Consider the following 27,989-nt stretch of genomic DNA (forward strand, 5'->3'; position numbering starts at 1 on the left):
AATCTTAAACGGTTCTGTTTATTTACACCATATCACTTTGCTTTCAAGCACAGACTCATTAAACAAAGTAGTCTTAGATGAATAACCTTTAGTAAGGCAATTTTCTTATTAGATACTTTACTTAAAGCAATTCAAAATTTACACAATACAATATGTTACATATACAGACAATATGTACACTAGATTATTAGACATGAAAACAAAACATATCAGGTAAGTCACATTTCAAGAATCGGACAGCTAAGATACATTAATTGTTGTCTGAGTCTTAATGTATTTGTCCTCATGATAAAGGCATGGGCAGCTAGCTCCAGCTCAACCTCGTCTCTCACTCAGACTGACAGTTTCAGTTCAAACAGTTCATCAAAGGTAATCAGATGCAGATGAATGGTACCATTGTCTCCTCTCCTGGTGTTGCCTAATGTTACCCATGAGGAGGGATCCAGAGATGTACCATAACCACAGAAAACACTGCAGGCAAAAGAGAAGACCTCTTTGTAAGAAAAGCAAGTGAGAGATTGTTGCTTTCTTTCTCCTCGCAGCACCAGTTACTCGTTGTTAATACCTAGTAAAGGCAGAGAGTGCATAGAAGTGTCCTTGGCAAGAGTGTGCTTTGAATAGACCCTCACAGTCTGCTTGTATGAACTATACACATTTTTGGGTTAGATGTTAAAACAGCAACAACATTTGTGAGAGACTTTGAAACTGGAATAGAGACAGTTTAAGGGAGGACAGAGAGCAGTCTGGCCATGACCTGGCAGGGCAGAACACCAACATATTCCAGAAATTAGGCACTTGTAAGGTAAAAGTTGAGGTAATCATACTACAATGAAGTTAAATGAAATGGTTTGGTCAAACTACTGTTTTGGGTGAGGAGAAATCGATGCAGAAATAAAAACAACCTTTCAACTGCGAAATGGTTTCGGCTTGTTGATGGGCAGAAGGAACCTGACCATGGTCAGCACATGACCACAGCATGAGATCAGAAGTCCAAGTACCTAACAGTCAGGAACCGACTTTTAAGTTTGATTTGTGTCTGTTATTTCTGTGGCTGAAATACCCCTCTTCCTTTAATTCTATCCTTAAGAAAAGTATTATACAACAACATGGCAATGCCAACTATTCTTAACATGCTGTATAGCACTGTTTCTATTCTTCACAAATGTAACCAAATTATTCCTCCAGAAAGTTAAGTTGACTACACCAATGCGTAGTCCCATTGGAACAGCTCATCTAGAGTGAGAAAAGTTATTTGAAAAAGTTTGTGTTCATTTACACACGTATACATGTTCTATTAAAAACCAAGCAATATGGAATAGAAGAGAGAATAACCTTTTTCTGACACTGTATAGCATATTTAGAGTTGCAAATATCATACGTTTGTCTTCCAGTTAACTGAATACCTTGATCTGTAAAGGGACAGAATAATCAGTGAAAACATGCATTCAATCCAATCTCATAAACATCTGCTTTTCATATGTAGAAATGAACCACAACCATGAAACCTTGTTTGCTCTCAAACAGGGCAAAGTGTGCGTGGCAAACACCATGAAAAGGTGTCAAATAAATGCATTGGAGAGCAAGGTAGTTTCCAAGCAAGGTGGAATAGTAGGCTACTATGTAGAGCAGATGGCCTACTCCAAAGGCAGGAAGCCATCTAGAACCACAGGAAAAAAGAGCTATCGATCTACACCTTGTGGTGAAATGTTGGATGTCTGCATAGAAGAGAAATGAGTCATAGGGGAAATAGAGAAACAAGGAACAGGTTTGTAGTTGTGTTTAAGTTTGATCTTGTTTCTTTTTAACAGTTACACCAGCGAGGCTGAACCACAATAAAAGTACTTAGTATTTTCATACAAAAAATATATATAATATATACTGTATATAAAACAAAAAGCATATATTAAGGGAAACATTTCAAGTACTCTTGAAAGAAATGATGCACTTTTGGGGTGCACTTTTGTAAACCATAAAAAAGAAACTGAAAAAGTAAAAACAAACACAATAATGCAATATATATATATGTGTATATATATATTTACAAGGTTAACTTAACAAGGCTTTGTACAAATGTTACAAAATAGTTTAAACACCAGCACGCGCGGACACTATCACGGGCATTGTCAGACAAACACGCACATCGAGACGAACAGATGAACATATTAACAGTGAGAGCTAAGTTACAGACCACTGTGTGTGTGTGTGTATCAGTATGTATATTATGCAACAATTTGCTAAATCGCCTCCCTCAAATCTGAGATGTCGCAAAACTTACATGATGTTACATTTGGCCGTTCTAAATGATGATGTCATATCTCAGAATCTTGCATATCGCAAAAGTGTGAGTCCGTGTGAGCCTAATGTGGTTTTAAGCCTAGTCATCACCGTGGAAACAAAGCAGAAGTGTAGCTGTCTAGAGCCTGTCACAAGCAACCCTAGGAAGGTTTGGTTTCACAGGCCTCTCCCTGGATACAGTGATGGGACAGCCCACTTCCTCTGTCCAACAGGAAATGAGCCAAATCAGGCCAGACCAGAGTATCCATAAAAACATGACGTAAGAGCTCTTGACTGTAACATATGTGATGAGGTCTGTCTGTGTCTCTATGTGACCCATTGTATTATCTATAAAACACACAAATAAAACAATAAAAGCTTTGGCATAACTGGAATGCCCATTGCCATGCAAATGGAGCTGATCAGACAGAAAGGAGTCTTGACACGAGATCAGAGGCTGTTCTCAGTCCTGTGACAGGGCCCACAGTGGCTGAACGTGGCTCTTCTGGTCGACAGCCCCCCGACCTGGAGCCAGGGTCTCTGACCCCATCTGAGACAGCATCTCCAGCCTCAGGGCAGGGACCAGGGAGACTCAGGTGAGGGGGGATGGTTGGGCCGGGCCTTCTGGCTCCTCCCTGCTATAGGTACTGGTGGAATCTGGAGGCGGGTGCACGGCGCGTGGATGCAGACTCCTGGCTGAGGGCCAGAGGCTCCCCTGGCTCCCGTCCTTGGGGGTCTCTAGGAGCGCCCTGCGCTTTGGCCTGGTTAGGAGCGGCAGGGGACAGTGGGAACTCGCTGGTGGCTAGAGGGTGTCTCTTCTCTCCTGTCTCTGTGGGAGAGACCACGACAGTGTGTCTGCGCCATGCCCTCCTCTTCCTGCGAGTCTCTGGAGAGAGCGGCTTCCGGAGCCCCACGCTGCGCAGGTCGTCGGCCGAGCCCAGGAGGCGTGCCCGCACCTGGTCTGCCAGAGAGCCCCGTCCCTGGCCTTGGCCCTGGCCACTGGGCGTGAAGGAAGCAGCCTCGCTGGGTGGTAGGGCTGCCTTGGGCCGGACCGGACGCAGGCTCTCCTGACTGCTGCCTGAGGATGGGTTGGTTCTGGACGACCGACTCTGCCCCCCCTGGGGCCCCGGCGTTCCTGTCCCGGCCCCCTCCCTCTCAGCCAAAGGCCCAGCCAGCTCTAACAGGTCCAGGGAGCGAGCCTTGGCCTTCTCCCCCTTGCTTTTTTTCCTGGCTAGCGTGTCACACTGGATCAGCTTGTGGGAATTGAACGAGGGCCGGGGGTGCAGTCTGTGGGTGGTGGAGGAGGAGGAGAAAGAGGAGGAGGAGGGGGTGCTGGACCGCGCCCCTCCATCGCTCTTCTCCCCCAGGTTCTGAGTGTGTGTGGAGGGTGTGGGGGTGACGGGCTGGGGCGGGGGGGTAACCGCAGGGGGTTTGCAGTGTGTGTACAGGAAGCTGCGCGGGGCTGCGGGGGGCTGTGATTGGGTGGCCACTGGCGGGTGTTTCTCCGGCCTCTCTTGGGTGAGGGAGCGCGAAGCGAAGCCACTCTCGTTGTCCGTCTCACTCACAAGCTCGCTCTGCTCGTCGTCGGCGTCGTCGCCGCGCCCCTCCGATGCCAGGCTCCGCCCCAGGGTGGAGAGGGTGGAGTAGCCGGACACGATGGAGCGCGCGTCCTCCGGCCCCCACGGCCGACCTTTGACCCCTGCCCTCACCTCCTCTTCCTCAGGGAGCAGTATCACCGGCTGCCCCGTCTCTACCTTCTCACCGCAAGGCCTGCTGGGAGCCGCCGACATGTTCTCTACCTCCTCCTGCCCTCTCACTCTATCTTCCTCCTCCTCCTCTTCCTCTTCCTCATCCTCCTCTCCCACTGCCCGAGGAGCTATATCTCCTCTTACTACCTCCGCCTCTTCTATCCCCTCCTCCCCCAGGTGGCTGGCTTTGATTGGCTCATGCTCAGAGTCATCGTCCGTGCTGCTCCCTAGGGGGCGGCCATTGTGGCCTTTCCTGCGCTTGCGTCCGGTCACTGCAGACATGATGGACAGGGTCAGGAAGTCCTTGGCAGTGAGATCCCGCTTCGTCCCCCACGACCCCTGAGAGAGGGGAAAACGAAGGTCACGAACTGCAAACTCACTACGGCTACAGTCCAAATGACGGCCACTGCGCTTCACCGTGTTGATTTCTCCTCAAGAGGACTTACCTTGGATTTAGCTGAGTCACTGTTGGTTGAGTCTGCAAAGAGAGAAGACAGTGAGACATCAGACACACATGTCCACTCCGAGGACACTCATACAGCAGGGCAGTGGAGGGGGAGAGAGGGCTAGTTTTAGAGAATGGAGCTGGTCCTACAACAACTATTGTTTGTAATGTTGACTGTTTTGAAGGGCTTAAGCCATTGGGTTTGGTTTTACAGTTGTGCAGACAAGTCTCCATGCCCCGTGCCCCACCAACTAACCCTCACCTACCCCCCGGGGATAGACACCATTCACACATCATGAACACAGAGAGGAGTGTGGTCAACCCCTGATTGTCACAGTGGAAATCACAGTGAATGGCATGTGTTCAGGGTCTTAGGCCAAGGTGGGGAGAAACAGCATTAAGGAATCAACAGCACACACTGATGACATCATGGGCAAACACTGATGACATCATGGCAAACACTGATGACATACCCAGTAAAATAAGCATTGGTAGGAGACAAGGCAGAAAAAGAGACAGAGTCAAGTCTTCAATAACCTTATACTCAAGATGCTCTTGGAATCATTCGCTCTCTTTCATTTAGTCTATACGATAGATAATTAGACAAACATAGAGAGAGAGAGACTCACAAACTCTCTCACACACACATATACACACACACACACACAAATACAGCCTGAGCAGTGGATGAGAGGTTCAATAGAGGATGAGTGGAGCAGGTGGGCTAGACACGAGGGCAGACAGACCACTGTGGAGGGCTTTCTCTCTCTCAGTGACAGAGTGTCAAACACGACAGCTTTACCAGTAATCAAAGGAAGTCAGTCATCCGCCAAAGCGTTTGTTAAGACTGGGAGCTGCGCGGCCACGCCCTGCTTTAGTCAGTCTGACACTGAGAGGGAGCGGGGGGGGGGGGGGGGGGGGGGAGGGAGCGGGAGGGAGCGGGGGGGGGGGGGGGGAGAGGGAGCGGGGGGGGGGGGGGCATCCACGGGCCGCAGAGACACGAACACACCCGAAAGGCGTACGCTCACACAAATGTCCCTCTGACGCACACACACACACACACACACATATTGCCAGGGGATATCCCATCCTACCGCAGCGGCTGCTCCCCAGGCTCAGCTAAGAGAGGGAAGCAGAGATGTACAGAGAAACAAGGGAAAGATAAGTGATAAGGAAGAGAATAAAGGTCAGCATAGAGGAGAGACATGCAGAAGAATAATCATGAAATCAGAAGTGGAAACAAAAGTTTCATGTTTCCATCACACCGATTTCAATCCAGCCGACAGTTTAAACTGTGTCGCTGTCAATAAGTGTGAGGCCAGAACAATTACATCACAGCAAGGACACGGATTGGCTTGCACAGGCTGTCATTGTCAGGATGCAGGTTGTGATTGGTGCATGTGGGGCAGAGGCGGGGGGGCCGAGCTCACCTGAGGCCTCCCCCAGCAGACCTGTTCTGCCGATGTTGGAGAGCAGGTGGTCGATGTTGGGGGCCGGCTGCAGGTCCTCCGTGTCAACTGGCGTCTAAAAAAGGAACCCAGGGATTTGAATATGTGTGCACCACATAGCACAACGTCTCGTCATAACCCACAGGCAACATATACAATCTACTCCCCAGCTGTTTGAGGAACGTTATCAGTAGCCATGTGTCACAGACAGCGAAGGCATACCTTCTCATCCTTGTCCACCTCTTCGCTGAAAAACCAGGCGTGCTGGAGGAGATAAGGAAAGGAAACAAGATTCATATTGGATACCGGAAGGTTAGTGTGGATGCGGGTGTGTTTGTGTGTGTGTGTGTGCACAGGCACGCGGCGAGAGTGACTCACGTGTTGGATGAGCGTCTCTACGATCTTGTATCGGTCAGGCATGTGTGTGACCATGTCAGTCATGTTGTCCTCAGACGTCCTGACCAGGGTGGGACCAAAGACCAGAGCCAGGTTACGAGGCTCCATCTGCACACACAGTGACACCTCAGTCAGCTCGGAACCACAAGGAACCACAGGGGACCACAGGGGACCCCCCCCCCTCGAATGAATACCTACAGACACACACGCGTACTGAGTCACACACACACACACACACACACAGCATTCCATACCTTGTTCTTGTCTGCGCTGTCTGCTACAGTCTTCAGGTGGCCGACTAAGAACTTGAGAGTGTGGTAGTAATAGTCTGGCAGGTCACGTATCTGGGGGAGGGAGACAACACGTCAACAACAACTGAACAGCTGGCTGGAGTGAAACCTGCCAAACCCTGGCATGTTAAATGTCAACCGACGGGTACTGTCCAGAGGGACGCACGCACACAAACGCTACACATACCAATTTCTTCATGGTTTTCAACCTGTCTCCTGTATTTTCCATCCGGTTGGCTTCGATGAAGTCATTATACTTGTCTGTAAAGAAATAAGAAATGATATTGTTGACAAATGGAAAAGATTCGAATTGGTGTATCTTGGTCACAACTTTGACTATAGAAAAGGAGATTGTCTTGTTGTCATGCCGACAACAAACTGACCGTCCGTGAAGAGAGGCTCTGGAAGCTTCCGGAAGAAGGACTTGAGCAAGCTGCTGACCACGTTCAGGTCCTGCCATTTCTGTTCAGAGATTGGAGGCAAAGTTACTTTCTGACTGAGACTCGTTTAAAGACATAGGTAGCTTCTGTGTGTGTGTGTTTGTATTTATGTGTTTGTTTATGTCCATGTAACTTTTGACTGGTACTGTATGTGTCTCTGCTGTATCACCTCCTCTGCAGGGTTGATGTCAAGCCCCTTGTTGAGCTGGTCCTGCAGGCTGGAGACCATGGCGTTGTTCCCTGGGACCCTGTAGATACCTGTGTACTCCAGGCCCATGTCCTCCACCAACCCACAGCAGATCTCCACAATCATAGGGATGAACTGACAAAACCAAAACACACAGGTAAGTCCCACACACAGACACACTACTGTGCAGTAAACTGTAGATAACAACTGGATGCCTCTGGGTGTCCGGTGGCTGAGCGGTTAGGGAGTCGGGCTATTAATCAGTAGGTTGCCGGTTCAATTCCCGGCCATGCAAAAAGACGTTGTGTCCTTGGGCAAGGCACTTCACCCTACTTGCCTCGGGGGAATGTGCCTGTACTTACTGTAAGTCGCTCTGGATGAGAGCGTCTGCTAAATGACTAAATGTAAATGTTAGCACAATGGCAGTTAATATGAGGACAGGGTTGAGGGTTTCACAAACCTTGTTTTTGACAGCTGGCTGGCAGTCCTCTAACCTCACCCCGAAAGCCTTGGGCCCAGACTTCTTGGTCTTCTTCATGATGTTTATCCCCCAGGGAGATTTAGGGGGGCTGCTCTCATCTGTGGAAAGCCAGACAGACAGAAGGACACTCTCAGGACCGACGGCCAGATCAGACTGTTACCGTGGTAAAGGTTTGAGACTTGATACCCTGGTTTCGGTCCCTGTTAGTCACACTGACCTTTGCCCTCAGATTTGGGTGAGCGTGGCGCACCTGCTGCCGTCTCCATTTTGGCCAGGAAGGGAGGCTTCATGCGGGGTACCCTCGGGGAGGAATCGGGTTTGCTGCCTGTTGGACTGCAGGGGGAGACAGAGGAACGCATCAAGCACACCTCGCAGATCGTACCAAACTGCACAACAAGGGGGCCATTTTCCCCCCGTTCAGTTGCGCGAGTCTCGCGTGCCTCACCTGTGTTTCCTGTAGTCATTCAGCTTCTTACTGATCAGTGCCTGTCTGGAGAAGCCAAGCTCCTGAAAACACAAACAAACCCACTGAGGAATCAGCCGGCGTTCACACTGCTACGAGGTGCTAGGCTAGAGGTGTCACTGAGATGGAGGCTGGGCTCTGGGCGCCGGGGGTTTGGCCTCACCTCGTTGTCGGTCTTGCTGTTCTCCCTGATGACCTTGATCCAGTCCAGCATGTCCTCCCGGTCGTCCGCCTGCAGCAGGTACTCGCAGAAGTCCTGTGTGGTCAGTCGCAGGGCGTGCTTGCGCTTGGTCTCGCTGTACGCTATGTCAACCAGGCAGCCCCGGATGCTGATTGGCTGCTCGTCCTCGGCCCCGCCCAGGGTGGCCCCGCGCAGGACCGCCTCCCGCTTGTCCTTGTAAAGGAACAGCGAATGGGAGCGCAGCACCGAGAAGACCCTCTTCCAGGGACGCATGCCGCTGCCCACCTTCTGTAACGCCAGAGGAGAGAGAGAGAGACAGAGAGAGAGAGACAGAGAGAGAGAGAGAGAGAGAGAGAGAGAGAGAGAGAGAGAGAGAGAGAGAGAGAGAGAGAGAGAGCGAGAGAGAGGCAGAGAGACGAAGAGCGAGACAGAGAGAGAGAGACAGGCAGAGAGCGAGAGAGAGAGAGAGAGAGAGAGAGAGAGAGAGAAAGAGAGAGAGAGAGAGAGAGAGAGAGAGAGACAGAGAGACAGATACAGTCGTATCAGAGAGGGACAGAGGAAGGAAATTGATCGAGGTGATTGGATTCCTCCTGCTCCTCCACATTTCTCCCCTCCTCCCCCCTGCAGGTTCCTCCTCCTACCTTGCCCTTCTCCTCCCCCTCCTCCCTGCAGGTTCCTCCTCCTACCTTGCCCTTCTCGGTGAGGATCTGCTTGTAGTGCAGCCAGCCCTCCCTCCGCACGTCACTGTAGCTGATGCTGCCCAGCTCCGAAGTGGAGTGACGTTTGGAGCGCGCCTCCTCTGCTGCCCCCAGGCTGTCCAGAGACTGAAACAAACACACACACACACCACTGACATTAGGCCGAGCTCTCAGATCCACAGCACGTCCTGTCGTCTATGCAGCGACACAGCTAACGTTATCAGACGGAACACTCACCCCATCCGCGAAGAAACTCTTCACTCTTTTTGGTAGCCTCCTACAGAACACGATGATGCGATGAATTAAATGGTGAAGAAATCGTCATCGTAAATACTTGTGAATGAACATACGTGTCATTGTGATGCCTCTCCCCCCTCCCCCCCCCCGCTGGTACTCACGAGAACACCCGCCCTTCGTCTCTGAAGCTGTTCAGTCCTTCGTCACATGACTTGGAGCGTTCCGTGGTGACGGCTAGAAGATAGGAGGAACGACGACTGGATTTAATACTGCCTGCTCAGCGAGAGAACGAACGAGCAAGAGAGGTAGATAGAGAAGGAGAGCGAAAGAGAAATAGAAAATGGAGATGTAATGCCAGTCACTAGAGTGGATGTTAGGGGGTGTTGGGTTAGTAGCAGGGGAGGGTAAGGGGGAGGGGGGGGGTTGGTTAGGGAGGAAGAGGTGAGGGTGGTGGTTGGATGATGGAGGTGGAGGTAGGCACGGGTGGGTGGGTGATGGTAATTCACCCCCGGGTCACTTTGCTCACAACAGTCATGCAGGTGTGACCTGTCACGCAGGTTTAGAAGGGCTTCGCTAGACTCGTCCATGCACTAGTCCGAAACCACCGAAATGACACTAGATACTCTCTACACAAGGTAGGCTGTATCCTTACTTTTAAACAGGCATGCACTTAACCAGACCATGCAATAAAAAAAGAAATACATTGAGAGACGGGTACTGTTGGGGGTATATTAGTCTGTCTGAGAAGCAGACAGAGGGCATACCTGACATCTGAACGGGGAACCAGAGACACTGGAGTAGGATTCTGGCATGGCTGCATGCAAGAGGGCCGGGGCTGGCCCTGGGTGGGAGGGGGGGGGGGGGTCACTCACTGCAGTCGTGTGAGAAGAGCCTTGTGAGGGGGAAGGTGAAGGTGGGGGAGGCGGGGCTGGTGATACCGGCGGGCGCTGAGCTCATGCCGCTGGACACCACGGAGGAGGCGGGCACGTGGCGGGCACGCAGGTCAGCGCTGGGGCTGGTCGGCTCGTCTGTTGGAGGACGGACGGAGGGAGGGAGAGGAGGAGAGGCAGGGAGGGAGAGGAGAGGAGGAGAGGAGGGAGGGAGAGGAGGAGAGGAGGAGAGGAGGGAGAGGAGGAGAGGAGGGAGGGAGAGGAGGAGAGGAGGGAGGGAGAGGAGGAGAGGAGAGGAGGGAGAGGAGGAGAGGCAGGGATGGGGAGGAGTCGGGAGAGGGGGTAGGTAAAGGGAGTCAATAGGGAGGCAAAGAGGGAAGCTCAGGGTCGAGGAAAGAGGGGAAGGGTTATATGAAGAGAGAGGGTTGGAAGTCAAGGAGCGGAGGTTTTAAGGGGTTGGGGGGGCGATTGATGAGGTACCACTGGATTACCACAGAGGACAGATGCACTAAGCTAGTGTTCCCCATGAATAGATGAGAAAACATAGCCTTTTCACAGCTCTCTCAAACCACATTCACATGGCCTCAAAGTTGAGGACATTTCCTGTGTCTGGGGCTTCCTGTATAGTAATGTACTGAATAATGGCCACGGTAGAACAAGACGCTACTGTTTGTAGAAGAAAAGCTGTATTATCGAACAAAACAGTCATCAAACCACACAGAGGCATTGCACGGACAAAGCTGTAGCCTAGGGAATAAAGATCAGAAAAAGGCATATACAGATAAAGTCTAGACAATCTCTGATTCAATACCTGTCTCTTCTGTGTCCATGAGAACGTTCTTCATATAGGAAGTAGAAATGCTTTTCAACAGGTAATGACACAAGGTTTCAGTTCTTTAACAGAATTGAGTGCGTTCTCTGGGATTAGCATTATGTTTCTATTAATACCTAAAATAAATATCCAAATATTTAACAAAGAATGACACGCTTTTTTGCCTAATAAGAGAGAATGTTTTGACAACAAAGTGGTCAACCAAATCAAAAACAACTGCAGGAAAGTCAACCTCGATTATCAATAACAAAAGGATGTGAAACTTCAGAGCAATAGACAAGGACACAAACACACACACACACCCATACACATACTGGTTTGAGACCAGCCCAGCATTTGCATATAGAGAGCAGAGAATGTCCTGTCATTTTGAACAGTGGTTCTAGAGCAGGCAGTAACCAAGGCTACATCCCTACAGCCTTGTCTGCATTTTCACAAGACAACAGAGGGCAGCACAGCCTTGCTTGCCTCACTCACAGGTCTCGACGTGAGTCAAAGGCTTAAAGCTTCACTCAAACATACCCTAGAGACCTGCATTCGCTCTTGCAATAAAACTCTCTTTATTCAACAGAACAGTGTTTAAGTATCTCCAGCAAGTCTCCCTTTCTCCTTCCTCCTTCTCCTTCCTTTCCATCAGGTGGCTTACCTCTCCAAGTCAGACCATGCATTCCCCCCCCCCCCTCAGACAGCACGGACTTCCTCTGCTCCTCTCTGCTTGCCCATTCTCTCCATTTCTCTTTTGTGAGTCTCTTTCTCTCAAAGTCTCCTTTCTCCTCTCTCTCCTGGCTCCTGTCTCACGAGCTCGGCCGGGCCGGCAGAAGGAGTAGCAGAGGGGATAAAGGCGGAAACATTCCCAATCTAGGATGTGGAATCTGCCTGTTTACAGCGTGGCCCAGAAATAGCAGTGCTGTGGGTTTAACAAAGGCCATCATTAACAGAGCCAAAAGAGGCCAGAGCGTGAGCTCACAGGCTCCAGACAGGCCTGCCAGGGACAGCTATATCCCCTCCACCAGCCCAGGCCAGCCCAGGCCAGGCCAGGCCAGGCCAGCACGCTCACAGACACTTCACTTTCTCTCTGTGAGACACTTAGCCCTCAGACCGAGACAGACACAGAGACGAGGGGAGACTGACGAGGCCAGATCCAGGTCTGTTCTTGCTGACTGCTTTGCGTCTGTTGCGAGGAGGGTCTAACTCGTAGAGAGCCCCCGCATTGCCCGGTGGTGAAAAAGGCAGCATTGAAGGCAGGGGCACAGAGTGTACTGCCTGGGGTGGGTGGAGGATGACGCTGTGGGCCCCCTTCCTGTGCCCCACTGGCATAACCTCGACATCTCAGGCTCCTCTAAAGGAGGTTAACAACCATGCAATTTTCTTCATTTCCCTTCGTCCTCTATCTCCAACTATCGACCCTGTGCCAGATGAGAGGAGAACATCGTGAAGTCATGCCCATCGAACAGGACTAGAGGACGTCCTCAAATCCACGAGAACAGGTTTCCTGCAGGACCAGGATTCACCAGCTTATCAAACGCATATGTCTGTCTCACAGATGTCTGAGCTTGACAGACAAAGAGGACAGCAGCGCCCTATCAAGACACGCGCCCAAACAGACCAGATCGGATCAACTCGCCTGTTGGAGAGTCACTCTCTCTCTCTGTGTGGGAGAAACAAGCCAGAGTAGTTTCAGTCTCTGCTCATGCAACGTGTCCCAGCTCGTTTTCCGGACTAAATAGTCTCGGTTTGCTTTTGCTGCTCTGAGCAGACGTGGAGAAGCAAGAATGTTTTCCTGCTTCCTGGTTTGTTCCCTTCATAAAAAAAAAGATCTCTCCGTTTTTAGCATGGCCTGGTCATCTGACAAGGTTATTTACAGGATTATTATTAGGATTCAAGATGTTTTCAACAACTACAGTAGCTCTAATGTGCTTGGCTGCTGGGTTGTTTTGCCTGGACTGGGAGTGGGCGTGTCCGCCAGGGACAGACTGAGGGGAGGTTTTGCCTGTGGTTTGACTACACAGCATCTGGATGTTCAGCTGTAGAGTAATGTAGCAGCAGGCAGTAGTGATCTTCCCCAGTCGCTGGTATGCTTTCGGGCATAGAGCAGAGTGAACATGCATGGACATGACTACAGATGCCTCTTCTGAAAAAAACACATACTGTACACATTCATACACCCAAACACGTCCACAGACAGGGGCTTATACACACAGGCATAAAAACGATGGCAAATATGAGGCTGTCAATCTTAGCTGACTCAGGAATGCTGCCAGTTATTCAATTCAATTGAATTTGAGTTAATCCTTCAACTGAAACAGACGTGGAATTCATTCATAGGACCAAGAACGCCTCAAGTCCTTATCAAATTCTTCTGGAAGGACACACACCGACACAGGAAGTCAAACCGCACCTCATTTCCTCTAAAGGGCCAGGTGATCTGTGCTGGATCAGCGAAGTTACAAAAGTTATGATACAATCAAACACTACTCAAACCGGGAAGTACCAGTTTTGCCCAACACACACACACAGACACACACACACACACACACACACACAGACACTGAAAGAGATGAGGCCTCGAGCCTCCACAGACAGGAAATGAAAGACACCGAGAGACAGGTTATCGTCATTGTCTAGGTCCCCCATCTTTCCTAATTATGTCTGGGGCTTCGCATTCACAACATCCACACTCACCCAGACAGGTAGAGAGCACATTAGTAACTCAAGCGCAAGCAGAATCAGTGGCATCTGCAGGTTGAGATGAAGGGAGCGTGTGAAGTAAAAAGGGGGGGGGGGGGGTGGTAGAGAGGCGAGGCGTTTACCTATGAAGGGTATGGAGGCCAGGGAGTCGTCCTCAACAGGCAGGGGCGCCAGGTTGCCATTGGTTCGCCGTGGGGCAGGCTCGCCCACGGAGCGGGGGGCGGGTGCTGTGCTTAGGGGTTCCAAGGGGAACACCGAGGGCTCCATGGCGTCCACCGGCAGGGCGTAGTGAGGGTGGCGCATGGCGTGGGCGTTCCTCCGCCCGGTGGGGGGCTTTTGTCTCAGCACCACCTCTTGGATCTGTGCCACCACCTCTGCCTGGCCCTCCACGGCGCCCCTCTCGTGGTTGGTGGGCCGGTAGGCCCTGTCCAGAGGCTCGGGGGTTGCGGAGGCCAGCGGGGCCGCCGTGGAGGAGACCAGGGTCGTGGCAGGGGCGGCGTCCGGGGGGCTGGTTTTAGGGGTCGGTGCCCAGTTGAGGTGGGGGCCCGAGTAGGAGGGGTCCCTGAAGGAGTGAGCCTGCTGCATTATTCTCCCCGTCTTGCGGTAGAAGGAGGGGCTGTAGCTACGGTAGCCCACAGGCTGGTCGTCCATGCTCTGGCCGGTGGGCAGCCGTCGGCTCTGTGGAGCTGTCTGCTGAGGCTGGGGCTGGTGCTGGGGGTGGGGCTGTGTGTGGGGGTGGGGGTGTTTGTGGTGAGACTGTGAATGCCGGCTCACTGAGGGGGCCTGTGTGACCCCGTATTGGTTACCCTGCCTCTGGTAGGCCTCAGTCCTAGGGGGGGGCTGTGGGGCCTGCGGTAGCCAGGCAGGCCTCTCGTAGCGGGGAGACACCAGCCCAGACGCCTCCCTGTCCAGCATCTCCAGCGATCGTCCGTAGCGGTCGTATTGGACCAGCTGGTTCTCTGAGCGGGCCCGTCCGTAGGCGGGATGCCCTTGGGGCGGAGCCCCCTCCCACTCCCCATAGGTCCAGTAATGGTCCCCATGGGGGCCAGCCTGCTGCAGGAGCAGCAGAGTGTCCTGGGAGGCGCTGTGGGGCCAGCCGCCCGGCCGCTGGGGGTGTCGCCCGCCGCCCGTTTCCCCCAGACGGTCCTGAGAGTAGCTGCGGTGGCGCGGAGGCATGCTGCGGACAGACTGCTCCGGCACCTGGCTGTAGTACCAGTCCGACAGGGCCTGTTGGCAGCGATGGCCGCGGCTGTGGCTGGGCTGCGGAGGGCTGCTGGCCCACACCTGGCTGGACATGCGAGGCTGGCCCTGCGACGAGGTGGCCGTGGCGGCGGCAGTGTTGTGGTTGGCGTAGTGGACGTGGAGCGGGCTGGAGAGGGGACCTCCCGAGGACGAGGACGAGGAGTACGAGCGGCCCCTGGTCTGACCCATCGGCTGCTGCCCGGTCATACCGTATTGGATCTCCTCGGTGCGGTGGGCGGGGCTGCTGTGACCCACGCCCCCCGGCTCCCCGGCTCGTCCTTCCTGCCAGCTGGCCGGGCTGCCCACGGCCGAGCGGTTGTCCAGGGGGGACGAGGGGCTGGAGGAACCCGCCCAGCGGCTCCAGTTATCCAGCTGGTTCTGACCCATGGGGGCTGCCCCCCCGGAGGGAGGCTGGGACTTGCCGCGTGGGTAGCAGAGGGGTGGCGGAACCGGAAGATTCTGGGCCCCCCCTGTGTAAGGGTCGTTGCCCCTCAGGTAGGCATCCTGGGAGTATGCCTGTGAGGAGGGGAAACAGTGTGAGGTCAGAGACAGCCAGGCCAGCAGGGAGCAGGTGAGGGGCCTGTAGGGGCGGCTGTGGAGACAGGGAGGGGTGAGCGGAGAGGCCGTGGTCAGATCAATGAGGCTGTGACTAGATTTGAGCCGTAACAAAGAAAACATGGCGGAAGCGAGAACTCTCTGCTACCATTTTGGACAAACAGGCACCAACCTGGACTCGTTTGTGCTCGGCTCACTGCCTCCCTCTGCCACAGTCTGTCCCTGGGGCCTGTGTTCCCAACACAAACAGCTAGCTCGCTAGCTGGCTAGCTAGCCACAAGCTCAACTTAGCACATGCCTTAAGCCACATTCTCAACACAGCAACCAGCAGCAACTGAACAGGCCTGCGGCAATGTTTGACATAAAGACATGTGCATATACACCCCAGCAACAACAACAAAAAAGGCTACAATCTTAACCATACTAAAGACTATAGACGACATACTAAAAGGCTATATCCACAGCAGAACTACATCGAAAGGTACGTAAAGCTAGATCATGCAGTTGTACGTGACCAAACACTGGATACAACAGAGCGTTGAACCACAAACTCCCTTCTCAAGAAGGAGATCTCCGGTACATTCACAGAACTGAGAAGTGTTGAGGGGTTTTTACCTCAGAGCCTAGGCTTAGTGTACTGACTCAGGGTTCCTCTTTCAGGCTGCTCCTCACACAGAGAGGAGAGGAAGAGGAGAGAGGACTCCTCGAATCAACAGTCTGTTTACCTTCAACACCGCCTACTGCTGTTGCTAGGATTCACCCCTCTCTCTCACGCTCTCACCCTCTCTTTTTCCCCCCTCTCTCTCTCTCTCTCTCTCTCTCTCTCTCTCTCTCTCTCTCTCTCTCTCTCTCTCTCTCTCCGTTTCTTCAAACCTCTTGTGGTTGTATCTCCACCTCTTTCCACTCCTTTCCCTCTGTTGTGTTTCCAATGTCGGCAATCCTTCTCTGTCCTTGTATTGCCCTTTGCTGTGTGTGCCGTACCTAAACCAGCCCAACCCTTCCAAAACTCCCTCTCTCCTCCCTCATTCCCTCCCTCTCTCGCTCACTCCACCCTGTGGCAGGGTGGAAAGGGGGCGTCGAGTTGATGATGTCATCCCTGGAATGCTGCTGATGCAGGCGTAGCAGTGAGGGGCGGGGCATGCAGACAGACGTGTGGGTACGGGGATAAGGGGAAGGATGGCATGAGTGATAAGGTGAAGCAGGCTGGTGTATACCAGTCCACTGTGGGAATCCCACTGGGTCCGTAGCTCCTTCTGTCAAGGGGGAAGGGCCGGCATACTTGACATGCCTGATCATGTGAGCGAGCTGGAGAGCGTTTCAAGGACTGGCTGTGTGTGGGTGTTAATGGGATGGCATGTAGCTGCTTTTCAAATGACACTCAAAACAGCTGATAATGACGTGAACTGGTGTGTTGTAACCTAAAGGCACACTAGCAAGCAGCCCTCCGGTCATATTTGAATCAGAGTTAATCTGTTTAGAAAGAAAGGGAGGGATGGTCTTTTGTGTGTGTGTGTGTGTGTGTAAGTTGGTGTGCACGCGCGTGTGCTGAAAGTGTGTGAGAAATCTTATACTCACACTTACCAGCTGTAACACGTCTTCATCTTTTGGCATTATTGAAAGCTCCAACACACTGTCACTGAGGAAGACAGGTCATACAGAGTTATACAGAGAGCCAATACACTACAGAAGAAAAGCATTGAAAGATTAGAAAAGACAGGTATAATTAATTTAAAAAAATGTAGCCATATGATTCGACGTGGTTTTGAATAGCAGCACTTTGTTTGGATAACGGGTCATATTACCGACCTTCTTTGTTGACCCTGACATCATATAGTCAGACTGGTGAATGTATATATGTACACTCTCTAAGACTATTATCATTGTGAGCAGAAAACACAGAAACATCATGTCCACACACACACATACACACACACACCACGCATGGACACCACATTGCGTTGTTAAAACCAGACGCGCAGCACCTAATCCCCCTTGCATACAGACTGACAGCTCTTACCTGTTCTGGATGAGGGCGATAACCTGGGAGTACGTCTTCCCCAGAACACTCTCCCCATTCACCTTTACCAGCCGATCCCCTACGACACACACCACACACGCACAAAGGCAGCCGTGAGGAAAAACACCCTACACACACTCTCTACAGCTCCCTCCTCCCCCCCCCCCCGCACACACACACACCCTGTCTGACCCCTGTGACCCTCACCCCCCCCCCCCCCCCAGACAGGCCTCTAGCAAAGGGATATCCTGGTGAAACAGGCCAGAGTCGTGGAGGCCGGGCAGGGCAGAGAGACCCCCAGACACACACACTTCCTGTTGGGAGAAGGTGTGTGTATGTGGGGGGATCCTGGGAGAGAGGCAGGAAGGTTGTTGGAGAGGGGGGAGAAGGGGGCAGGGCGTGGGAGATGGATCATTTAGACAATCTGTGAGTTTCTGTGTTAAAGAAGTCTGAGGACGAGAGTTGAGTATGTTACTGGGTTGTATTATTGTGGAGGGGTTTTGCTGTTATCTGTGCCTGGCATAGCGTTTCTTTGTGAGGAGTTCTGGTTTAGTTTGACTTTAGCTGCCAGGAGTGGAATGCAGCCAGGCTTTGCCAGCAAGACACAAAAGGAAATTCATCCAAATCTCTATCTGTCAGACTATCAGTCTAACTCCATCACTTGTTATAGCATAATATATATTTTTTTTACTGTTATTGCGTACTGATCTAGCCTGGGGTGTGATCTTGTCTGCGATTCTATGTCTGTAGCGTCATGTGACTCCTCCAGGTCATGTGACTCCTCCAGGTCATTTTCATTGCAAATCAGCATGACTACAGTGTTTCCCTGTCTCTCTCTGTCTCTTTTTCCCTCTCTTTCTCACACACACACACACACATCATTTCCCTTACCCGTGCACAAACCAGCTTGGTGAGCAGGACCTCTCTCTCTCACATTCTTGACGAATATGGTGTCCATAGGCTCCAGGCGACTTCTTGGATAGCCTGCGTAACATAGAACACACGCATGATTAAGTCACTCTTGCAATATCTGGAATGAAATAAAAAACATACTAGCGCTGGAAATATATGTAGCTTGGTGGAGCAACAACCCTAAACAGTTTGAATTCCCTCCCTTTCCGTACACCATGACTACGAACTGTCTAGTGTACTGTATGTGTGCAGACTGGGTGCAGTGCTGTGTTCAGTCCTGCAGGGGGAGCAGTGTGGCTGCAGAGCAACCTGAGGGGGGACTCTGGAGGGCCTGGGATGACATCACTGGGAAGCTACCCTCCAGAGATGGTGCTGGTGTTTACTGAGGGAGAGAGGGGTGTGTGTGTGTATGTGTGTGTGTGGGGGGGGGGGGTAGTTTACCTTTTCCATTCCCATTCTCCTCATCCTGCAAAGACAAAGAAAACTGAATCAGAAAAGAGTTGTGGGAGTGTGTTATGTCGCGTTACGGTGGAGGAACTGGTTGGCTGCTCGCATCCTAGGATACCACAGCTCTTGTCTTCCCCTCTCTCTACAACACATGGGATCTGTGCATGTGCAGGAGGTTTGGAATTGCAACCATGCAGTGTGCCTCAGTACCTCCTGGCATTTCAATGACTTCACTGAAATTCCAGCCCACCGTCACAGGCAGGCCTGTTCCAGTTTGTATGTGTCTCTGGATGTTTGTACACACAACACTGAGGCTGCCTTTCAGGTTGGGCTGTCTCCTAGCGGATGATGTCATGGATGCAGGCAAACGCATGCAGTTCCCGGACTCGACACACGAGGCCAGCACTGAGCAGTGGGCTGGACGTTCACTGGAGGTAGTTGACAGGGCTGGTACGGATTAGGCACACAGGTTAGAGACACACACACACACACGCGTATATCCACATATGCTGAGCTGAGTGGACAGTTTGGGGTGAGGGCCAGGGTGGGCAGGCTGCTGGCTGGCTTTAGGCTGCGCTGAGTGGACAGTTTGGGGTGAGGGGCAGGGTGGGCAGGCTGCTGGCTGGCTTTAGGCTGCGCTGAGTGGGCTCATTCCTCACTCTCTAGACAATGGTGGGGGTTTAAGGCCAGAGAAAGGGAGGTGTGCACCCCCAAAATAGGGACAGGAACCAGGGATGCTCCCCGGCCAAACGCCCCTGTCTGGACACATCCGGACGAGGGTCTGTGGATGTGTTGAAGTGACGAGATGGACGGGGGGGGGGGGGTGAAAAAGTGGGGAGAATGGACTGTGCTTATTTCTGCATCTTGCTGTTTCTCTTAGGCACTCTTCGCAAGCCCTCAGCTTTGATCAGAGAGTCGCTGCACTCAGGATCCTTGCCTTCGTGTTGATACACTGGGGAAGACCATTTCGGTTTTACCACGATAAGGAGACTGTTAGACTGTCCCACCATGTGGGGCTCAGGCCTGGACAGAGGCAGTGGGGGCAGTGGAGGCAGAGACAGAGGCACGGGGCCAGGGTCGTAGTGGGCCCATTGTCCTGTCTGGTCCTGGTACAACCAGGCAGTCAGTGAGTGGTACTAGGCTGTGACAACAGAGCCTATTGAGTCTGTGTCCTTGCTGCAGCTGCTGGGGTGAGGTGGGGTGAGGCCAGTGGGGGCAGGGTGAGGGGGTAATAATAGGGCCTTGTTTTAGCCCCTTACCAACCCCAGCCGTCATCTCCAAATTTCACATCTGTAGCTCCGCCCCCACACCTCAAAATAACAAAAATGTAGAACCATCCACAGTTGAAAGAGAACTATTGAAGAGAGTATCTGTGATTCTCAGCAGCCGTAGGGAAGAGCACCACTTCCTCTGAGCTAATTGTAAAGGCAGCACAGCCCTCTGGTCAGAACGAGACACTCTAGAAACCCTGAAAAAGCTGTGCATTCTTCTTTAACGTTTTCTTCAGTGCTGTCTTCCCAGAACTGTCCTCAGGCTTGCTCGATAGCCTTGATCTCATTGGCTCACACGTCTCCTGCAACACGGCAATTGGCTTGGCCCGGCCAGTCCTTTGTCTTAAATTGGCTACGACTCGTTTGTCTAACTGTTTACCTCTATATTCTCCTGATGGCTGATGAGCTTTAGGGCCTCCTGCCGCCGTACGATTCGCTCGACCTCATACACGACTTTGCCCCTTTGTGCTCTCATTTGCTGTATCTTTATTCCTCTGTGTTCTGATAGGGTAAGTATTCATTTTTAATCAGAACCAGTGAAACTAGTTCTGTTTGTGTTCCCTCAGGCAGCCATTTTGGTGCATCAGCTCTGTGATGACGCATGTGGATGAGACCGAGCTAACATCATGTACCCCTTTGCCCCTTTGCCCACTCATTGGCTGAATCTTTACTCCGACTGCGTTTCAATAGGCCCAGTCCCTGGGTCCCAGGTCTGTGATTGGTGGACTCACCTTGAGGCTGGTGTGCAGGGCAGACTCTGGCGGGTAGACGATGAAGTGGCGCAGCGTGAAGCCGAAGCCCTGGGAGTTCTTGTGGAGGAGCAGGGTCCGAGGCCCATGCCACCCCACGCTGACGCCCTCCCCGCCCGGCCCGCCCACCAGCGCTGGGCGAGGGTTGTCACTGGCCGAGGAGAGCCCATCTCTCCGCCCTTTAGCCTGTGAACAAGGAGAGAGGAACAGCCGTTGGACTCAGGTCAACAAGTCATGACGTCGTCATACATAAGAATGTTAATATTGCTCAACCCGTTCTTCAACCCTCAATTGCAAGTATGGATGTGTCCTTTAGGAATGTTTGGTTTCATAACCTCTCTTATATGGAGGAAAGAGTAGAGCTATGTGTTCAAACCGTGGACTTGAAAGGAACAGGAAACGGACCAAAGGACCAGGGCTAATGCTCCGTGTTTCATTCGTTACTGGAATGCCCTGGTTGATGAGGAATAGGCATCCACTACCCCGCCACCAGAGTCTCTTTCTGGGACAAAGGGCACAGCCATGGCCACCTCCACAACCTCAACAATGGCCCATAAAAGTTCTGATCTGGGGGTCCGGTGTCAGGAAAGCCCCACGTCTAGACGGAACAAGGGGCTGGAGGAGGGTCCTTGGGGAGAAACGCTTAGGAATGCCGAAGACGGAAGTCAACCCAATTATATGGGCACATGCAACCACTCAGGACTGACCTTGGTCATGTCACCCTGGACTGCAACACAAAGGACGGGTCTACCAGTCTGATATGAGGCGGATTCTAAGGGATGAGATTACATTTCCATTCAGTCATTCTTTCTTTCTCTCATTCTTTTTTCTTTCTTTCTCTCTCCCTCTCTTTTTCACCTTTTTGTCTCTCTTTTTCTTGGTCAGAGAGCATAGTGTAATGCAGGGCCTCGGCAAACAGCTCACCTGACGGACACACACCAGAACTATCACCCTCGTGTCGCCATAACGACCCACATCTGTCACTCAGACAGCACCACCTGACCAAACAGGCTGGGGGGAGGGCCTCTGTCTCACGGGAACCTTGGAGTGACTGAACTGTTTGGTGAAATGACTATTTGTCATACGGCAGGAAAATAAACAGATTCCTGGTGAATGTGGAACGGCTGCTCCTCAAACACACTTTCTTTCTGTCTCTCTCCTGGGAGTTTGTGAGAGAGAAGATGCGTGTTTGTATTGGAGTGTTTTTCGTACGAGATGGCATGTGTGTATGCATATGGTTTTAATGCTAATGGGTCAGAGGTGAACATGGCTGCCCCACAGCTGGCAGTAACGCCTTCATGCACACCCTACACTTCACTTCCTGTGCGCCTTCCCCCCCCCACCACACACGCTGACCTCGCGAGTCCGTACACCAGCACAACAACAGGAAGTGGCAGGCTGAAGGCAGGAAGTGTGGGAATCGCAACAGGGAGGGATAACCAGCCATTAGGAGCACCTATAAATAACTGAATATGAAGGGAGCACCCCTCTCTCCAGCAAGGGTTTCCACTAAGCTTCCACAATAGCGCTCTCCTCTCTCTTTCCTTCGATTCTTTTCTTTGCTCGACTCTCTTCCATTCCATCCCTCCGTTCTCCATCTCCACACACATTCCTCGCTCGGTAATCCAGATGGGTTGACTTTTACTACACATCCTCTCACTGTGCTGCGCTCTAGATCCCTGTATAGCTCAGATGATGTAACCTGGCCCTCAACGCTTCACTTCACAATAACCCCAAATCCCCGCACAATGTCCCCAAAGACGAGAGGATGGTAGAGGCGGATTAAAACGAGGAGGACAGCGCAAAGGGAAAACATTTCAGGAATAAAAGGCCGTGTGGGCAGACACTGGAAAGAGAGAGCGCAAGAAAAGAAAGAGGAAAGACCGAAAGATGATAAAGAGGCATTGGAGGACTGAAGCCTACATTCCTCAGGGGGAGCGGCCGAGCCTCTAGACGTGTTGAAACCCACACAGAGGAGTCGAGGAGAGGACGGGGGGGGGGGTGAGGAGCGGGCGAGAGGCAGCGACGGAGAGAGGGAAAGAGTGAGAGGAGGAGGGGGGGCGAAGAGCCCAGCGAGGCCAGGGACAGGCTCCAGCACGCTGGTTTCGACCGCATGGCCCCTCCCAGCACTGGGAATACCAAACCCTGTGATTACTCCAAACACAAGGAGCCAGGGCTCAGCTCTGTTTCCCACCCGTCTGTCCTCCAGACGTGTGGGCCGTGTGGGGCGCTTGGATGTTCTCTACAATCAGTAACCCCCCCCCCCCCTCTCGCTTCACAAACACACACACTGAATTGTCTCTGGCCCATCCTTAATACATGTATCTGCATGCATCTGAGCTAGTTAGTTAAATCAATAATTAACTCCCCACCATACTCGGTGTGACCCACACAGAGGAAATGTTTTGTTGACCCAGAAATGCTCTCGGAAAACTGTAGTAGATTACGGTCTAAACTTAATTTTCAACGGAGACTAACCCAGGCCTTCAGACACAGACGGGGAAACCTCTCTTTCTGAGGCTATCCAACCTGCGGGAGGCTTTTGGCATTTACTGCTGGCCTTTCAGAGCGGAGTCCTCCAGCCTGTGCTTGGTTCGAGAACGAAGCTCACATGAATGCTTTCGTAAGTCATCATGATTTAACTGACGATTACCATTCAGACAATATGGCGCCCGAACACATGCATGCCTTGAGTGAATGCATCCACAGGCTCCCGTTCAGTATGAAAAGGCCCATTAAAAACCATATGGAACCCTACAGAAAGCCCTACGCCCACATCATATTTCAAGTCATTCACAGACTTGATAATTTTGTTCCCAGAGTTGTGGGAGGCTCAGACAGCTGCCTCGTGACATCCACATCTCAATTTGAGAGCCTTGAGAGGACTGAGAGAGCAGAGGGACGTATATGGAACGGGGTCTAAACTCTAAACATTCATATTGTCTAGAGGTTCCAACTGTCGGGCAATGATTAAGCGATGAGGCAGGCACCGTCATTTACCTTCACCCTATCTGCCATAGAGAGAGGGACAAACTGAGGGGGGAGGAATGTCCGACCTGTCAGGGCCCACAGAGAGAACAATGCTCTTTCAAACAGCTGAGAACTGCAACCCGTTTGAAAAGTGGAGCTTTAGAGAGTTTGCAAATGCTGACAGGCTTTAATTTAGATCTCCCCTGTCTGCTCCCACTGCACACAGCTCTGGGCCCGAGACAAACCAAAGAGAGATAGAGAGATAGAGAGCAAGAGAGAGAGAGAGGGGGGGGTGTTAAGGAAGTGTATAATAACAAAAAGAGAAACGGTGAAAGTGAGAGAGTTAGCAAGAGAGAGAGAGACAGAGAGAGAGAGACAGAGAGAGACAGAGAGAGAGAGACAGAGAGAGTTAGCAAGAGAGAGAGAGACAGAGACAGAGAGAGACAGAGAGAGAGACAGAGCGAGATGTGTTTTAATACTGTATACCCGACCCAGCATCACCATGGACATACTATTTCCTTTTTTCCAAATCTAACAACATTCTGTTCCAGAGGCCAGTCATCTGAACCTACTGCTGCTGCCTCCACCTGCCTTCACCTTCACCTGCTGCTCCATGACACATCCAGCTGCAGACACAGTAACACACACGCTAGTGTTCAAGGACAAACAGAAGAGGACTTGACAAAAGGCTCCAAATACCATTTACATAACCAACTGATTCACGGTGTGTGTGTGTGTGTGTAAACGTGTGTGTGTGTGTACGTTCAAAACCTGTCCAACCTTTCTGTCAGAGAAACTAGCAGTTGATTACGACATGTCGGTTAAACTGGGTTTTCCACTTGAGCACCAATAGAGAGCACAGTTTCCCCCCAACCCAACCAACCAACCAAACACTTGACATTAGCTATGACAGTACATCCCCAGACACCAACCAAGGCTGTCTTAACGCTGAATCACATCATCCAAGAGTCTCACACAGAAAAATAATTAGCCTAATCCAATTAGCCAATCAGAAAGCATGTGGACACAACTGCTTGCAGCAAGATCATGATGTCATCACACACACACATCACGCATCATTAGCATTGTTGAAATCATCTGCACAGCTGAATAAAGGTCGGAATTCAGGGCTGCAGAAGTTTACTCACGCACACTCTCAACCCTGACTGCTAAACAGTGTGTATTTGCACCAGCTGTGTGTATCTACTGTAGCTTGTTCATCCCCAAATTCCACACTGGCATTTCAAGTGTGTGACTGTGGGAGATGTAGAACAAGGGGAAGAATGAGACCAAAAGAGAAACGATATACTGTGTGTGGCACATGTGTACACACATAGACATGCTCTCTTACACACACACACACACACACACACACACACACACACACACACACACACACACACACAAGCAAGCGTGAAAATGAGATGCTCTAAATTCTGCTTCCCTGGAGGACAGAGTCCCAGATCCCCCCCCCCTCTCAAAGTGGTTCTTAACAACCCCCCTTCATCTGTCTTTACTCACTAATTAGAAACCGCTTCAGGGCAGAAACAGTCAATATGCCACACATACCCACAGAGCTACAGCCAAAACAGTCCCCTCTTGATAAGAGCCTTAGTCTCACAACCCACATAGCACTGACCCAGAGAAACGCAATAACAAACCCCCCCCAAAAAACAAAGCTGTTCACAGGTTTGCGTCTTGGTGTAAAGAAAAGCTGAACTGACACTGTACCGCACACAAGCTAGACCGAGTCAGTTTGACCTGCGGGGGCCTCCTGTTCCCCGGCCTCTGACAGTCCACCAGGGACTGAAAAAGAACCGTCCTTACCCTGGGCTGGAGGAAGCACTGCTGGCCCCTGCTGAGATGAGCGTGCCCGCGGCGGGCTGGCATGGCGGGGGGTGAGGGTGAGGCCCTGGGGGCTTGGGCTCCACGGAGCACGGCCAGCCAGATGCAGCGGGGCTCAGGGGAGCTGCAGTCCACCCCCACTGCGTTCTGGAAGCACCACTCTGAGCGCGCTGGCGCGGGGGACGGGAGCATGGCTGCGGGCATCGGGGCACAGAGTTCACCCAACACTGGACAAGCCCCCGCCCACAAACACGTCCATGAGATGGAGAGCCGGCGGCCTGAGACGAGGGCTGCCGAGGTACCCAGACGAGGCTCCTAGAAATGACGCAGGTGTCCTTGCAGCTCATCTACTGTCACCCTCCTGAGTCCCACCGAGCTCCGAGACCCTCCTTGGGTGACGACAGCTCTCGATCACATCAGCCTCCTTCCAGCCGCTGTGCTCTGCTCCGTCCGCACTCTGGCCCGCGGCCAGGGGGGGTGTCCGTGATTTGAATCCCACAAAAGTTCCACCTCGGAGGACAGAAAAGCCTGAGGAATGGGATCTCCCAGGCGCACGCACACTCCAAGGGGCTAACCCTTCCAGGAGCAGAGGAAGGAGCGGAAAGACCTGGGTGGCAGATGGCACAGTGTGTGTGTGTGTGTGTGGTTCTGCCAGTGGAACAGAGGTAGGCTAGTTTCACTACAAACCGACAGACAGACACAGTGCCCGCCTGGCAGACTGACTGACGGACAGAACAACTGTCAGTGAGAGCGTCCAGCGATGTTCCCCTCACAAAGCCGCTCTGTCAACCCCCCCAAACACCAACCACCGTCACAGTTAGAGGGCTGGATCCTCCTTCTCTCCTCCCTTTCTCTCTCTCTCGCTCTCTTTCCTGCCCTCCCTCTGTCTCTCTCCTGCCAACTATGTCCCTCTCTCTTTCTCTTTCTCTCTCTCTTTCTCTTTTTCTCTCCCCTCTCTCTCAGCTCCCTCCTTTTTAAGCCTTTTACTTCCTGTCTGGCTTCACCTGTTGAAATTCAACTTGGTCAACCTCTCTATCTTTTCTCTGTGTTCCCTTTCGCTCCTCTTCATTCCGAACCGACAGGATCCATCATTCCTCCATTTTTCCAGTCTGTCACTCCAAACCGGACTCAGCTCTGGGATCACAGGACAGTCTTGACCGGCTCGTCGAGGCTCTGCCTTCAGAGTCGTCCCGCAGGCAGGTGATGAGGTCAATCCAATGTAGCTCTGATGTCATGCGTGTGTCTGTGTGTGTGTGTGTGTGTATAGAGGGAGTTGGGTGGCACGTGTGCATGTGTGAGGGGGACAGAGAAGCAGTGACACGACTATGATCCCTGACCTCGACTCCACAAAGCCACCCCAGACACTCCCCCTCCAATCAGAGAACAACAAAAGAGTCTGATTTCAAACACAAAGACAAAAGCAAACACAGGCTCACCGCTGTCCCGGTTCTCTCTCCCCCCCCCCCCCCCCCCCCCCTCTCTCTCTCTCTCTCTCTCTCTCTCTCTCTCTCTCTCTCTCTCTCATCTAACTGACAAATAAAGGAAAAATTAAAAAGAGGATGTAGTTAGGTCAGACCAAATGGAAAAACTGAATGAAAATAGAATGAGTAAGAATGGCTGTAAGGATACAGAGAGTAACAGAAACCTCGCACACAACGCTTCCACAAGCAGTACAGAAAAAGCAGCTGCCGTTAGACAGCAAGGTGTAATCAGCGACACACACAAAGACACTTAAACACCCACCCACCCACACACTCACTCTAAATCATCACTCCGAGAAACGCACATGGGGACAGAGCCACACACACACGACGGAATTCTCACCAAACAGCCGTGGCTCCAGAGTTTGTGTGAGAGAGGTAGGCAGGTGACCATGGTGAGTGAGGCTCCCTTCTCATCCTGTTCCTGCTCCTTTCCACTTTGACATCCTGTAGTGAGGACGTTAGACTGGTTCCACCTGCCACACGCCAGGGCAAGCTCCAACACGAGCCAGGCACACCGGCTCCACACCGGGGACACTTCAGACACTCCCAGGCTGGAAAACGGTTGAATATCGTAGGCCCTTTCCACGCAAAACGATCCACTTCCAAATGAATTTAGTTCATTGAGATGAAAAAAAATCTCAAAACAAAGTTCGACAAGACAAAGTTTCCTTAATTCACACAGACACACACACACACCACACAAGCTATTGAGTCACACATGAGTATAAATACACTAGGGTGTGTAATTAGGATCTCATAAAGTCCGTAGGCTGTGAGATGTGGGGGTTCTGTTGAGTCT

The 27,989-nt window shown here is 51.9% G+C and overlaps 1 protein-coding gene across 10 annotated transcripts; it reads right to left on the reverse strand.

Annotated features, from left to right (window-relative positions):
- Positions 1–27,989, reverse strand: LOC124480038 (rho GTPase-activating protein 23-like). Of its 10 annotated transcripts, XM_047039056.1 has the most exons (25): positions 27,531–27,573; positions 25,689–26,313; positions 20,874–21,077; positions 18,866–18,890; positions 18,404–18,496; positions 17,513–17,591; positions 17,071–17,131; positions 13,821–15,456; positions 10,161–10,316; positions 9,450–9,561; positions 9,289–9,328; positions 8,995–9,177; positions 8,336–8,641; positions 8,155–8,216; positions 7,927–8,042; positions 7,689–7,807; positions 7,211–7,363; positions 6,985–7,063; positions 6,789–6,862; positions 6,566–6,655; positions 6,294–6,419; positions 6,138–6,179; positions 5,898–5,991; positions 4,469–4,500; positions 1–4,361 (listed from the first exon to the last, which is right to left on the reverse strand). In XM_047039056.1, exons 2-25 carry the CDS (start codon positions 25,908–25,910, stop codon positions 2,913–2,915), a joined length of 5,553 nt encoding a protein of 1,850 aa, XP_046895012.1. In that variant the 5' UTR covers positions 25,911–26,313; positions 27,531–27,573; the 3' UTR covers positions 1–2,912. The 10 variants fall into 10 exon arrangements, with proteins under 10 accessions (XP_046895012.1, XP_046895017.1, XP_046895013.1 ...); XM_047039061.1 differs by lacking the exon at positions 25,689–26,313 and having other exon boundaries at positions 27,531–27,989; XM_047039057.1 differs by lacking the exon at positions 27,531–27,573 and having other exon boundaries at positions 17,077–17,131; positions 25,689–26,612.

Source organism: Hypomesus transpacificus, chromosome 17, assembly GCF_021917145.1.
Source record: "Hypomesus transpacificus isolate Combined female chromosome 17, fHypTra1, whole genome shotgun sequence".
NCBI classification, from domain to species: domain Eukaryota; kingdom Metazoa; phylum Chordata; class Actinopteri; order Osmeriformes; family Osmeridae; genus Hypomesus; species Hypomesus transpacificus.